The sequence below is a fragment of the Branchiostoma belcheri genome, unplaced genomic scaffold (assembly GCF_001625305.1).
Source record: "Branchiostoma belcheri isolate BF01 breed outbred unplaced genomic scaffold, Haploidv18h27 scaffold16, whole genome shotgun sequence".
In the NCBI taxonomy this organism is placed as follows: domain Eukaryota; kingdom Metazoa; phylum Chordata; class Leptocardii; order Amphioxiformes; family Branchiostomatidae; genus Branchiostoma; species Branchiostoma belcheri.
In genome coordinates, this window is record NW_017803046.1 from 4,077,590 (window position 1) to 4,093,346 (window position 15,757).

Consider the following 15,757-nt stretch of genomic DNA (forward strand, 5'->3'; position numbering starts at 1 on the left):
TTCTTGTTTACTGCTTTCCTTCGCATACTTAGAATGGTATATTACGTGCAAACGCATATCCAGTGATAGAACATTAGCTCGCATGCATAGATCCTCTTCTGAGAAGTAGACAGACATAAGCCATCCAAAAATACTTACGTTCCATCCACAGTACTTTCCTCACGCACGTATCTCGCAAATCTATCTCTCCCCATCCTTTAGTAATCCACCTAAGGGTTTCTGTCGGTGGACTAATCTCTTAAGATCACCTCTTAAGACTCAAGGGCGAGTTCTTCTAGACTGTATTGCATTTTTGATATTAGCTCGTGGCAAAACATGTGTTGTAACCTTGACTTGTTTTAAACCCTTGCCTCTAGAAGTGAAGTGGGTTGAAATCTTCATGAACATCAAGTGCGTGCTAGAGTAGCAAGTTTTGTAAGCCGGTTATTATTCTCATACATGCATTCTAATTATTCCTTGATAAGCCTGCACTAATTATTCCTTGATGAGCTTGCACGAAACTCGCGAAGTATGAGGATTTCCTTGTCGAGGTTTTGATCACAATCATAAAAGTTTTTTGTCTTCATAATTATAGTGCACTGTGAGACGTGCTGAGTGCTGATAAAGAACGCATTGAAATGTCACTACTAATCATAGTCAATTAGAAAGTACTCCAGTAGGCACATGTGGAAGATTCCAACCACGTCACAAGAGATGTACCCGCGCATGAAAAAGTAGAGATCCATGGCGAAGTATGGCGACTGTCTTTACCTCGGGTTGATCCTAAGATGGATGGGTACAGAACACATAAAGCCTGGAGGATAACATCAGTGCAAGCAGCGAAATAACACAAAACGCAACGTACAGTAATTTACCAGTGAAGATTGCCACAAAATGTCAACGAACGAGCATCTAGGAGTCACTCAGACCATACGAGTGACATTTATAAGGTATTTGGTCTCACATTCAGAGGCTTTGGAAGATAAAGTATCGATTTTGGTGCCCGATTCTCTCGCTCGCGTGGCAGTCTAATGACATTTTGACTTTGAAGCCTGCCGTCGTGATTGTGTATCATTATCTGTATAATCATAAGTAATACCGCCGCGTTCCCTGCTATCCGCCCGCTGGGATGTTGTTATTTGCAAGATCACATACTGTCGTACACTCCGGGGGTTATTCGTCTCAGTGTAGTCTGCAGTTGAATGTTTGCAGACTGAATAGTTAAAGAAATCCGTTTTTCATCACGATGGTACAAACGTTACAGGCTCTGCTACATGGTTAATAGTGAGTGCCCGGTTAATGAACTTGCTAGTTGTTTGACAGAGCAGCCACTTGTCTATGGCTGAAATCACCTTAGGTTATTTACCTATAATCACAACTATATACAGATGTTGCATTTTACAAAATTGTGACAGGTTTGAGAAAGTTGACACCTAGTCCTCTCTGAAAACACTGCAAAGATCTTATAATAAAGAAAAGCACAAGAAAGTATTTAACTAAATGTATATCTCCTTTACTCCTTCCCTCTTTCATTCCCCTCTCTGTTGCTGTCTCTCCATCAATCTCTCCATCCATCTCCTAATTTCACCCATCCATCCATCCATCCATCTATTAATCATTCTATCCATGAGCCGGGGCAGATAAGTCTGAATCATGTATTCGCACAACGTTGATGCCCGCAGCCCTTTAATTTGTTTCCCAGATCCGGCAATTCTCCCCCAAATGACGGAAGATGCGTGGAATAGAATCTGTCAGCGTCTCATTTTTCCCCATATTATAAAACGCAGCCGTGTTTCATGAAATAATTCTCACGTAATGACGACGATTCCTCAGCACGCCTGCCCGTATTACCACCCTGATCCTCTCAGCGCTATGCTCGAGTCGCTCTCGTCACTTCCCGTGATCAGGGAAAATCGGGGGCAAATCGCCTAATCACACACAGTAGTGATGAATCGATTTGGTGTAAGCGTGTTTTACTAATCGTCTATTAAAAGGTACTAAGTTACCAGAATGATGTATACTGCCAACAGGCATTTTTCCAAGGATATTTCCCATCATAATTATCATGTTGCCTCTTCCTCTTCTAGAGTATTTCATGTCAATACATAAAACGAAGATGTGCTACTTGTAGTTAAACAAATTGAGTTAATTGGACAAGTATCCTAGTTATTCAATAAAGTATTATGCTGCAAAAACAAATGCGCCAACATATAACGGCAGGACTTTAATGTTGGTGCATCTGCCCTGTCACACGTACCATTTGCACCCAATAACCTACCACTTGTAGCCTGCAGCCTGCTTTACTCAAAAGTACCACGACGAAGCGATTCCCATGGGACGAAGTCTCAAATAAAACCCCTGCATGTTTGAGGGACTGAAACGTTGAAGATCCGTTACCAGGAAGTCTAGCTTGTGAGGAAGATCGATCGACATGTACCGTTTTTACGGTATTCTGCTGGGTTCACGTTGTTGTGAATAGGCGACCCTGCGGCGTATTTCCACATATATGGATTCTCCTGATTTACGACACCCAGCGGTACAGGTATAACTGTAGTTTGAATTACGAACCTCGCATTATTATCTAACTTCACCAAAGAGAGAGGAGGTACCGCTGGGAAAAGTCAAATAGGTCCAAAATTAATGATCTGAAAATTACACACCATCCTGCGCAGCGTGCGGCCGTGAACAGACCTTTGCTGGTGAGATTTCCGTGCCTAATGTCGTTCAGAGTTGACCGGTGTTGAACTTGTCATTAAGCCGTCCGTTGGGACGCGGCATTGTTCTGGCTGATGGTGCTGAAAGGTTATCCGGGCATATCACACGTCTGGCGTATCCCGAGTGACAGCGACCAACAGGTGCGTGGTAAAGGAGGCTACTGTTTTGTTTGTTTCATGTCGTTGACATTGTGCATGTGTGGCACCATAATTACGAAGAGTTTTGCGTTTTCTGTTTCATTTTGATTCACCTCTCACCTCTTTGATTCATATACTCCACATCCTCTAGTGTCGCGACATATTTGTATTTCTAGATCCTCTGGCACTGCCTCCATTTTTGATAATAATTGAAACTGAAATCGCCCTTTTAGATTTTTCTTTCCTATTCTGATCCATTTTTGAACGTCCATTTCAAGACAACATTTGGTATTATGATTGTGTTTACTTTGGTCATCATATATTCTGTACACATGCGCAGCACGTTTTGAGGTCACAGTCAATTAGATCGCAACGAATGCATGGTTCGTAGATCATCAATGCGTTGCGTTGAAGTTCAGCTTTTCAATCTATGGAATCCTTTCAACGGATGAAGTAGCCATTCTCATGATTGTAATTAGAACCTATTGTCTGCTATACGTGGTAGAGCCAGACAGTCTCTTCTCATTTTCAGTGTTGTCTCTACGGACCCCCGTATTTTACGGTTGTATGTATAGTATATAGTATAGAGACGGCAATAACAATTGTGCCTAGGATTTCAGCACCAAGGACAGATACTATTTCTTCCCGATAGCCTTTTACGCTATCTTTTAGAGCGACAATAACATCCTTTCTGGGGTCTATGGCCACTCGATTACAAGACACATGTCTTCGACTTGTCTATAGTGGCACTCCTCTATTGTTATGTCTGAGAAATACACAGCCATGGCGGGTTGATGCCACCAAAGCTGGGCGCATTTGCGTCCACTACAAAATGATTGATTCTAAAGCCAGGCCATCGCATTTCTCTGCTCAACGTCGTTATAACGAAGACAAAGTACCCACACGGGAAGAACATGAGCTAGGTACAATCAAAACACGAAACTCTCTACCTACATCTCAATACTTATGTCTGGCTTTTATGCATGCATTGTCCTGATAGTTTGTGCTTATCTCTGTCATATATAATTTGCTATGAAACGTTCAACTCTTTCCATTAGCTTGTACGTACTTAGAGACCTCTATAGAAAATATTAACGCTATAATTGCCCAGGCAAAGAGTTAAACAAACTTAGAACAGTGTGGAATCTGGTGGAGGTACATTATCACTTAGCAGCGTGGCTGTGCCATAAGCCCAGAGAGCAGGTACCCCAGACGATTGCCCCAGTTGTGAAAGCTATTGTTCAGATAATGGGAAACTGTGTCATACGGTGGAAACACAGCACGAAATGAATTGTCCATGCGCACCACTACCTGTTGTTCGAAAAATAACATCGCATCAAATGTCTTTGAAAAGATGAAGATACAATATATTGGCCATCATTTGCATACTAACAACCGCACTGATGTGCCAGTTTTATAACCTTTCAACACATTAGAACATTTGCGTAGATATACGCGCTTTAATTATCAGAAAAAAAACTAATAGTGTGGGAGTGTGACTTGTTATTTACAGCATTCGCACCTTAGCTGCATATACATGAGCTCTTCGTTCCCGTTCTCAGGCTACTCTTAATCGATTTTCCGCACGCAGTGCGTACATTTGTACTGACACTATCTTGGATTTGGTCCAAGGCGAACCGATTGAGTATCTAGTTAGGCCTTACAAATTCTGTTTTACGGATGGCATCCTCTGTAGCATTGATTTGACATGGTCCCCTCAGCCTGTACAGTAACTTTGCTTCCTTTCTAATGATTAGTGGCGCATGTATGCAGTACAATGCATTTTTGCCCCATCAACTGTAAGACCTATATCCTCATGTACGGGGGGGGGGTGTTTTGGTGTTTCCTTCCGTTTTGGGGTGATTTCTTGTGCTATTTGCGTAGTTATCAACACGTGCTAGGCATGTCAGAGACACTATAAAGTCAAAGGTGCCAAAAGGGAGCCAGGGAGAAAATGAGAAAGAATCGGCGAGAAATTATCAATGATTAATAAACCAATATATTCGCACACACGCAACAGAAATTAGGTCTCAAGATGATGTCATCCGTGTAATGACTTTTCTACGCCTGAAGACCGCGCCAAGGACATGTTGTGCCTGGGAACATTTCCCGTAATTTTCTCCGCGATCCCAGAGGGTTTATACGCCTAATTAAACCCATCATTTCATGAGGGTAGTCACGTAACTACGATCGTATCGACCCCGACAGGGCAATTCTACGTACAGACGTGAAAGTGAAGCGTCCCTAAACCTATTGGTCATCCCTAGATAGTAGACTTCAAGTTAAAGTGAAGCATGTCTAAACTTATTGGTCATCCCAGGGTTATCCCTAGATAGTGTGCTTGCCGCCTACAAGTTGTGCTGATTACATAACGTTAAAGTGAAGCAATCCATAGTTTCTGAACGTACGTTTGTTGACAGATTGATCGGACATCTTGTTGTTTCTCAAATGGGCATTACCTTCAACTTTTCAAGTCAAAGGTTAACAGGCATTTGTCCTCACTGCCTAGTACAATAACCCAAAACATTTGAGTGGCTCTCATGAGCATTGTTTTGTGGTGGGGTCGTGTGGTGTAGCGGCAGAGTGCGCGACTCGGAACTAAGAGTCCCGGGTTCGAGTCCTGACATGCCACCGATCTTGTGCCCTTGGGAAAGGCACTTTACACGGCTTTCCTCACTTGGGTGTAAATGAGTATTGTCCTGCAATGTATTTGTCCCCTGTGTTGGTGGCGGCATCAATATGAGTTGAAGAAACTTGAGTGTGTCGTCACCAAGTCTGGTGATTACATGTTGGAATAAATAAAAATTGTTTTGTGGTGAACATGAAGTAAATAATAAAAGACAAACATCGTGAAGATTTTTTTCTTGTTTGGTTCTCTCTGTCTTTCTTTCTGTCTTTATTTGATACGTCATTGCCATTCACAACGCGCATTGCCATGTCAGGTTCAAACAGCGAAAGCCCTTGAGCTCTTAAGCGCAGCAGATAAGGGAGCATTATTAGATTTCTTCTTCTTTGATACAAGTTGAAGGCTACGCTAGCACTTGGCTCTGGTTCAATATAAGAAGCTGACGGTGTAAAACGACACAGTATTAGCACGTTGATGAAGGTTAGACATCCAGGTACTATATTCAGGCACTAATATATAAGAAAAATCAAACTCTAGTGCAGAATGAATAACGGGTTATTCATTTATCCGGTAGTAGAGTTTGATGTTTCTTTAGACGCTATTAGCATGTTGATTAGACGATTGTTTGATGTGGATAAAATTTTGTTTCATTCGCTCCGTCCAAGCCCATTTCTGTCCCATGAAAATTTGTAACCAAGTTACCGCTTGAGTTATATAACATGAAGTTCACCTTAACAATGTATTTGTTGTGGTGTTCAGAAAGTGAAGTGAATACGTACTTTAGAAAGATAAAGTTATTAATAAAGATAAAGAAAAACAGTATGTGGTACCCTTGTTTTCAGTATAAAAGTCACAAGCATATCCCTGACATGGTGATTCTTTCCTGTACCTTTGACTTTTCCTCGTCTTTTCATTTAAATGAAAGTCTGCCTCCAAGCTTTTTGTACAATGGAGCATAAGAAAAGCCGATAAGCTGCTTATCTTGCTGTACTATACTAGCGGTAGTGCTTTTCAGAAGAATATGGTGGCCAGTCATGCATTTCGACCTTTACCACTGCTTTTCAGTCAAGTCCTGTAACACGATATTGCTCGGGAAGGGCACCACGTTGATACAGTTCATACCCAGTGAACCGAGGACAGTGTAACATCGCCTGTGTGTATGGTTGAATAGTTGTACCACTGATTTGCTGTCAGTCACGTTCTTATCACATGAAAGGGTTTTCAGAAATATCTGACGTTTTTATATGAAGAAATCGAAGGGTATCTTTTGGTTCACTCGTTGAAGTCGCATGGAATTTGATCACTTGGATAGCTCTGCTATTGAGTGTTCGGCTATTTCAAGGACATCATGGGGACTTGGATCTGAGACATGTATGTAGTACTCTGAACAATTCGGTATTTACTGAATCTGTCATTTATTTTTGCCCAATTTGCTACTTTGAACCAACTTTATAACAATAGGAGTGCCATATAACTTATAACTTATAAAGCAAGTACACCGGACTCAGTACGCCCTGAGCCACGTGCCTCAAATAGTACAGTTCACGGTAGGTAAAGTTTGATGCATTGGGTGTGGTCACTGCGGCAAGAGTTGCGCTAGTTGTAACTACATTTTACATACCACACGGCGGGACCTTTGACCACGGAAGTCCTTTAGGACTAACTTAACCTTAAAATCACCCTTGCCTTGAGAGAACCACGATAATCAAGTTGGCTTACTGAGCGTAAGACGGTCTGGAAGGCAGCGTATTTTTCATTACGATGTTAATAGGGTAGCCCGGCAAGAGGTCACTAAGTTAATGGTGTCACGGGCACAACAGTACATTACACGTGGTACAGGCATTGCTGTAGCCAAGCACCGCATTCCGTTTCCAACGTCATTGTTGCAGGTTTATGGCAGTAGCCACAAAATCCGTTATACTCACATAAAGGCTATGCTAAGTCACTTAATCTTTTCTAAAGGTGCAGCTAGGGGTAAAGGATGTAGTAATATATAATAACGATAGTAAAAGACGCCTTAACGTGACCAGGGACGTACATACAATGTCAGTGGTAGTTGCGGGTAGATCCTTTAATTCTTACCCCGAGAGAAATTCCCTACAACAACAGTGTTGTGTGTGGAAAGTTTATGATCTCTAAGATACTTCAGAAAATGCCAACTTCAGTCACACAGGCTGAAACTGGGACCTTTTTATTTTATCTTCGCTGTTAGTCCATTATTGGCCAAGAGATTTAGAATCTTGCTGATACTTGATAGAGTTAGCCAATGGCGGTGTTTTGATCCCTGATAACAATATTTTTATATAGCAAGATCATGTGGAATTTTACTGATTTGTGATAGTAGTTTTATTATTCTAACGACAAGGTAATATCCTGCCTTACAGTGTGTTCTCATGTTTTCTACATTCCCTCTCATCGAAGAAATCGTTTGAGAATTTTTAAGTTGAAGCTTGCGATGACAAATGTTGACGACAAAACTGGAAATCTTACGCTTCGCTTGCGGCCACATATCTTTGTCATTATCATCTTCGCATTAACGTTGATATTAAACCCCAAGGTAAGGATAACTCCCTATATGCATGTATGCTGTGAGTTTCCTTCATCAGTCACTCCATACGCGAAGTTTAACACAGACAATCTACAGGAAGGTATACCATAAGGTATAAACATATATATTTTCTTTATATCTTCTCATTACAGATTTTATGAAACTGCCTTGTTAAAGGTGTTCATATGGCTTTCGGTAGACCTGGATAATTCTATAGGTATATGTATTAGGTACCCTCATACAGATAGTCTGCTTGAAAGTCTCCATTGTTGTTTTTCATCTTAATCTTAAATGTACATCTAAAACTAATAAAACCATATCGCATTCTTGAGAGAACCCCGATCAATATCAAATGCATATCATGTTTTTGATCTTTAATATTGAGCTTGGAAACGCTTTATAATTGTGTCAATTGAATTGAACAATTCCTAAACATAAAGTTAGATGCTTCTTTGTTCTTGATGGAAGATCGCACGAGGGGAGAAAAATGTATCCGTCCACTACCGCCGTTATACTCAGTGGGCCTCCTTGGCGTCAAATTCTGAAGTGTTACTTTGGATAGCATTAACTAAAACCGTATGGTAATGATGTTCTTTTGTACTTGTATCGGAGGTTTCACGGTGTTGTCAAAAGATCTCGAGATAAAGAGCACTTGCATATTACTTTGCACTGCATGATCAATTTACAGAAGGCAAAGGCTCTCCAGGGACCCTAGGTGTCTGCAGTAGGGGGTCAAAGGCGCCTTGGAGTCTATACCCCCTCCATCGGCGAGCGAATTTAGATTATCTTCGTATCAAAGTAGGTTTTGCTCTAATATGATATTATCGAAGTTTCATGCTACAAATGCCAACATTAACTCATTTGAACTTCCAAATTGATGATAATCACAGTAAATTACAGAAATTCACGTATTCATGTATAGACATAATGAATAGATCAAGACTTTACTCTAATTTGATGTTATCGACCGCAGACTCTTTCGTGTTACCAATGCAAACACGAGCACCGGCACTAACTCCTTTGAAGGTACACATTGATGATTATGGCAGCAAATTGCAGACATTTATGGTTATAGCGGGTTATGTTTAGACATAATGAATAGAACAAGATTACAAATAGCATACTTATCAAACGTAGATTAGACCAATTGTGGACAATCTGGAAGCTTTGCTATGGCTTGGGCGTTGTGTCTGAATTATACCTTGCATCCAGTCAGATGGTACCGAAGAGAATTTGTTTGTCGTTCTGTGCTCTCCTGCTTTCAATTCATACCAATTTATGTCGATTTTTAGGTTTTATGTCAATGTTTATAACCGGAACTCTTTGAAACTAGGCCTTATCGTTGCGGTGCAGATATGAATTTCAGAGTCTTTATTGCCTCCAGAGATACCCTCCTTACCAATAACATCAACCAAAATGTCATGAATTGTTGAGCTGCAACCAAACAAAGGGGACCCCCGCAGCCATAAAGTTGCCTTGGGACAGATAACACTGCCACTGACAAATACTTCTGGTAATGTTCAAATAAATCGGTTTGTTCGCCATATGTTATTCTTATCTAAAATCCCAACACATCAAAGTATGCTGCGTAATTTGTATTCCGAAGGAGAGCTCAGTTCAGCACATCAGGTCTGAATGGAAACTTTTCAGATAACGAAGCCACTTTCGTTCCATCCATGCATCCTCGGCTCATGCTGTATCTGGCACTCAGCCATGAAAACATTCATGGAGCCCAGTTCTGTATAATTTGGAGGATGGCTACGGTTGGTTGTGCACCTGATTAATGCCTTGTTGTCATGTGTTGTCTCAGGCAATCCGTGGCGGCAATCTCTGAGTGCTTGGACGATAAGAAGTTGCTGGACCATTGAGAGATTTCGCCGGATCCGGATCCATCTGGTTCTGTACCCACCATTCGTGAGCGTCGGACGACCGGAACTGTTGCTCAGCCATTGAGAGCTCTCCAAGGACACCTGTTTCTGTGAGTGACGAGGTTACGATTTATCGTTACACCATAACTGCATGAAGATAGCGCGTAGATTTTAGGTCAGTCGTTTCATGATATGCACTCCATGTTATACCCCAGATATCAAAACATCAGCAGTACCGAATATGGCCGTCAGCATTGTGTATGACCCACAGTTCTTTCAAACTACGATGAGTCTCATCAGCTAACGTTACTCCTGTTTCTTCAACAGAAAGTGATGTACCAGAACATACGTCACCAGGCTCACCAGGCCAGAGTCAGGCAAGAACTAGGACTCAAAAGGTGGGTAAGACGCTCTCTATACTGTACTGTACATTAACCTGAAGGGTCAGCGGACGTGACATGTGTTACCGCGAGCAGCTTCAACGAGTGATAGAGTGACACTAAATAACCCTTGAGAGGTTACAGCTCATTCACTAAAATACTTTGAGAATGTCACAAATGTACATCAACATCATTAGGCTACAGTTCTATCTGAAGGGCACTGTAGATTTGAAGGGTCAACGGCCATGACACGTGTTACTGCTGAGGTTTTAATGCAGATGCAGGAGCAGCGCTAGGCTAACTCTGTAATACATTAGAATACATTTAGCAGCAGGTACCTGTTCTCAATAGCCTCTGAGTGGTGATCTTGACCCTGGAGCTTTATGTAGAGACATTTAGATGGTATTATGTATGTTTATTTGCCAGAGATCGTTTATAGAGCAGCGTGCGCGGCCTGGTGTTGACTGGGAGATCGTAGCCTCCATTAAAGTGAAAGAATCAGACTTGCAAATCCATGACACAGAAAGGCTTTTAACACTAAAAGGTAACGCATTAGAGATGATTACCAGGAAGCAACTGGTAGGGAATATTGTTTGCAAGGTGTTTGTCAACGGACTAACATTATTGAAAAACATGGGGTTGCGCCTGGCGGGATTTTATGACGTCTATTTGCACAGTTTTTATTGTACCGAGAAGCGTGTTTAAACGAACGCGTGTTTCGACAATAGTAGCTGGGTTGAGCCATTTTGAAATGATATGATAAGTGATAGCTTTTAGCAGTTTTTTTATACGTCATAGCCAACAAAATATCTTTTTTTTAAACCTGCAGTCATGAACCGTTTTCTGCATTGCCTGCTCTTTACCCTGGCGAATTATTTCACATGACTTTCCCGAAACTTTCCGAAAATTCACTCCAGAAACTTCGCCTACTGGCAATTTTCCATATAATAGTTGCCAGTACAATCACTGACAATATTGGCCGTCACTCTCCTAGGCGAGCAACAGCTTAAAAGTGTCTATTTTTGAAACGATCTAATCTTCGTATATCTATGCCTTTATATTGACATCTTACGAGTCACATCTGCCGTGGACGTTTCCATTATGGACGTCTTGTCATCAGGTGCACTTTCGCGTGCTGCGCTCACGAGATACCGAAGACATCTGACAGTAAATGTGAACGACAGGCCTTCCCCCTGTGGTGTTTTTCTCATTTGCTTGTTATAATGAAGTTCAGTGCACAGAGATGTATGCCCTAGGCGTCCTCTATCAGTATTCCTATGGAAGCACAGAATTAGAACTTCCCACCTGGTCTCTACTTTTGATTGCCTGCAGTGACATATTGTCGGCTCTAAGGAACTTTATGGATGCTCGATTGGCTTCGATGCGATCAGAAAAAGAGATATGTACCTTAATGGGAGGCGTCGTGTTATTGGACGATTAAGCTCCACGGTACAAAGCTGTCTCTCCCCATGCCAATCCCCTCCACTGTACGTCAAGTTGACGATGTCAACAGTGGCTGGTGAGGGTACGCTGACAATAAGGGAAAAAATCAACTGGTGCCGATGATGATGGTACATGTACTAGTGTTGAGAGCTTCAACCTTGAACGAAAGACGAAAGGTTTCTTATTGACCACGTATAGATATAACAATAAGTGTCGAGATGGTCTTGCAGTTAGGGGTATTGACTTAGAATATACAGGTTACGGAAGCCCTGGCAGACCACGAAGTTGTACCCCTGAAAAAGGCACTAAACACGCTTTTCCTCAATCGACTCAGGTACAAATGGGTGCTGGTACCTACATGTTCCAGGAGGGACGTACTCTCGGATTGAATGTAAACCGGGTGTTCCGTATTTGACATAAAGGGTCACGTCTCAAATACAATGGCAGCCATCAAGGCTGAATTGGTGCCCGCCCAGTAACCGGCTGTGATTTGACTGCCAATTACAGCTTTTATTCACCAGGCAAGCACTATAGTTCCAGGAAGAATTCAGGTCAAGCCAATCACTTAAGGTACACATAGTCAAGCCATTCCAAGCACGCACGTTTAAAACAGTTTGTTTTGGGGTACACTGTATTTTGCTGTGTTGTGTTGTGTTGTGTTGTGTTGTCGATGTAGTCGATCTATAAATGTGTCATACTTTTACAAATTCTGTAAAAGGTACATTCACCTGTGCGTGTGAAAAATTTGAAATTCTATATTTAAGTTAAGTCTATAGGATTTATTTTCACTGTGACGTTCTTGCTGATTCTGTTCACATTTTCTCACTGAAGCAACAAACATGCATAAAGCAAGACATTGATGACGGGAAATGTGATAGCCTTTACAGGGACCTTTCTGGGACCTTTGTCCTGACTTCCTGTCACTGTTCCGGTGTGCCGATCATGTGGTAGGCAAACACAGACAGACCGAAAATAAAACCTCCTCACAAAAACAACTGCGGTATTATATGCACGGAAGGTTCATCTGTATGCTACGATATTTTGAGAGAAAAATTATGCCCTGGCACTCATGGAGACTGTCCATAGGGTCAAAATCAAACCGTGGCGAGAAATCCCTTTTGGTTGTTTGCTATCTATCGGCGAAGACTGTGATGGATCTGAAGCCACGAAATGGTCACTTGCTCTCCCTAGCGATCTGGATAAGACCAGCAAGCAATGCTCTCTTGATGACATGTATTGATGACTAGCCTTCGTTATTGTTTTGGAAATCTCGCAGCTTTTGTTTCTATATATTAGATAGACCCCTGGATGTTGTGTTTGGTAGATTAGATGCAAAATATTGCAAACTCGACATCAAATAATACTAAACGCCTTCTGACCATATGGTAGCTGATGGAAATCAACCCATGCATTATAATATGTAACTTATTCATGAAAATACATATAGCTGGATTTGTTCGTGTCGATACAGAATGCATGTGTTGGGACGACATGTCGATCAACCAAAAGTCAGTGTTTTTCCGTCACACCTTTCTTTTTTAATTTAAGCTTCCTACAGTTAATACAGACGATAAACACCAATATAATCATTGACATTAAATGTTTAATGTCATTTTACGTTACCTCCCTAAAACTTCATGAATGTAATTTTAATCAGATGTATCTGTACATGCTACCACATGTCTTTTTTCCAAATTCGTGATAGTTAACGTAAATATGGACGATAGTTAACGTAAATATGGACGAATAGGTTTGCCCTACATACCTGAAATGTCATTTAGCACTCTGACATTTGACAGGACCTCCCATAACCATCCCGTTCCCAATGTACACGGAATGATGTTGACCTCTATTAAATTCCGTTGACCTCTATTAGACCCTGATATCTGCCATAACCATAAATTTGCTTTAAAACTAACCGAAAAAAAATGTGAAAAAAACAACTCCTCATATCACGACATAATACCAGGTAGGAAATATCACGTTAGTGTAACAATGTACATACACGCAAGCATGTTATGTATCAAACGTTACGTTTGGCTATATTTATGTATGTATATGGCCTCCATTGGTCATACTGACCTTGATGAAAATCCTAATTGATAACAGCCCTACAGCTATGTCTATGGCTGCATTATTTATATTTATGTACACCAAATAAATCCTCTACTTGCATAGGCCTAGGGGTGTAGTGCTTTTAAATTTCATACCATTTCACTATGCTGTGTAAATAAAGTTTAAACATGTTATAACGCCATTGAAGTGAATACGTTCAGACGAAAAATTGTTCCTAGCATTGAATTGATCCATATAAAGTATTACAATTCTATTCAATTACGAGATAACATGTGATGTACATTTTGTATATATACATGGCTGATAATGAGAATGTGGCCTCCTTCGGTCCATATTGATCTTGGCAGAATCCTAATTGATAACAACCCTATAGCTATGTCTACGGTTGTATTATTTATATCTATATACAACACATGAATCACATGTATTTTAATTACTTACTTGCATAGGGGGCAGAGCTTTTAAATCTAATGCCATTTTCTCTACATGCTATGCAAACATGTTGAAGCACTGCTTGAAGCAAGTAAGTTAAGACGAAAACTTTTTTAATACTGAATAGATACGCATAAAACAAGTCAACTTAATTACGAGTTACATTGACATGCGATGTATATATGACTGACGATGAGCCTATGCCCTACATATCATGTTTACAACAGATTCTGACTTCTTTTCAAGCATCTTGAGCAGCGTCGTCAATTAATGATGGCATGACTTCAGCACAGCTGTCCTGGTGTGGATCAGTCTGATTGAGTACTGCTCCCATGGGCCTCTACTCAGCATAATAACTTCAAAAGCCGGGCTCACCAAGAGTTTTAGATCCTCTCCAATCCCTTTATTATATCTCACACTTATATATACAATTTAAATGATGTACCACTTCGGATAACGAGCATCCCTTAATAATGAGTTCCTAAAATGTTGTTCTTAGAGTGGCAGACATTTTGCCCCTCAGCTCACGTCATTTATTACCCACCGTACGGCGAGAATTCCTTCCCGGTTGATCTTGGCTGCTGGCGGGCGGCCATAACGGACACCGGCCGAGCCATGCCGGGGATTTATAGCCACACTACACCGCTCCCGGGGAGGATTTACCGCTACTTCCTAACACGCCGAGGAGACGCGAACAGCAGGACAATTTAATGGTCTTTGGAATCCCCTGCCGTAGATTCGTCTGTGTAGAAAGATAGCGGCAAAAGTGTGACGAACCAACGGTTTCTCATTTAAACCTCACTGGAGCATGACATTTAGGAAAGAAGGCGTCTTGCTGGTAAGATTGGAACCGGTTTCTGGCTGTTATACATTCTAAAGTAGGTAACACTGCTCTGTGAATGGAATATAGACGGCGTGCATTCAAGAAGCATATCAGTTGAATATCGGTTTCGGCATCTGAGTGTACCATTTGCTGTAAACACATTCCTTTGGTCTAGAACACAAGTATCTGAGGGAAATATGATTGAAATAGTGATGAGGCGTAACGCGTTTGCCGCAAGCAGATGCTTTCAAACTTCAATGTTACTGAAGGCAGTTCATTGTCATTTTATAGTCACACCCTAGGGCTACAGTAAATTTTCAATGAGGTAAACGGGCTTGACGACTTAAAGTATCACACTGGCTGTTTGTGTGCAAGTGCCTGCTTCTCCAAGATAGCCGACTGACATGCAAACGTCACAGCTGTTCTCAAAACTCAGGCGCAATTCATCTATGTTTGATACCATGGTGTGACGTGACGTACAAAACTGTGGTTACAGACTAAAGAGTAACATTTTTGGTTCAGATAAAAATATATAATGTTATGGATTGTTAAACAAACGGCGTCGTGCTGTTGATATATCTGCTAAGTAATGAAATATATTTTCGTTAGGTTTTATATTATTGTCCGGTTTTCAGGCAAGTCAACAATTTGGATGTTTTCACAATGTTGCAAGATATATTTGGCACAGAACGTCTGGGAGTTTGCCCCATGCATACTGAGCTCCAACTTA

General features: G+C 41.1%; 1 protein-coding gene and 1 long non-coding RNA gene across 2 annotated transcripts in view; both read left to right on the forward strand.

Moving 5' to 3' along the window:
- LOC109466169 overlaps nucleotides 1–9,859 on the forward strand; it is a 19,305-nt gene extending 9,446 nt beyond the window's left edge. Inside the window, exon 3 of the long non-coding RNA XR_002140010.1 lies at nucleotides 9,816–9,859. This is a non-coding gene — a long non-coding RNA (uncharacterized LOC109466169). The remainder of the gene's footprint in view (nucleotides 1–9,815) is intronic.
- A 9-nt stretch (nucleotides 9,860–9,868) lies between these two features.
- Nucleotides 9,869–15,757, forward strand: part of LOC109466168 (potassium channel subfamily T member 2-like) — a 114,356-nt gene continuing 108,467 nt past the window's right edge. Inside the window, 2 exon segments of the mRNA XM_019763826.1 lie at nucleotides 9,869–9,983; nucleotides 10,201–10,271. Of these exon segments, the coding sequence (XP_019619385.1) occupies nucleotides 10,207–10,271 (65 nt within the window). The 5' untranslated portion in view covers nucleotides 9,869–9,983; nucleotides 10,201–10,206.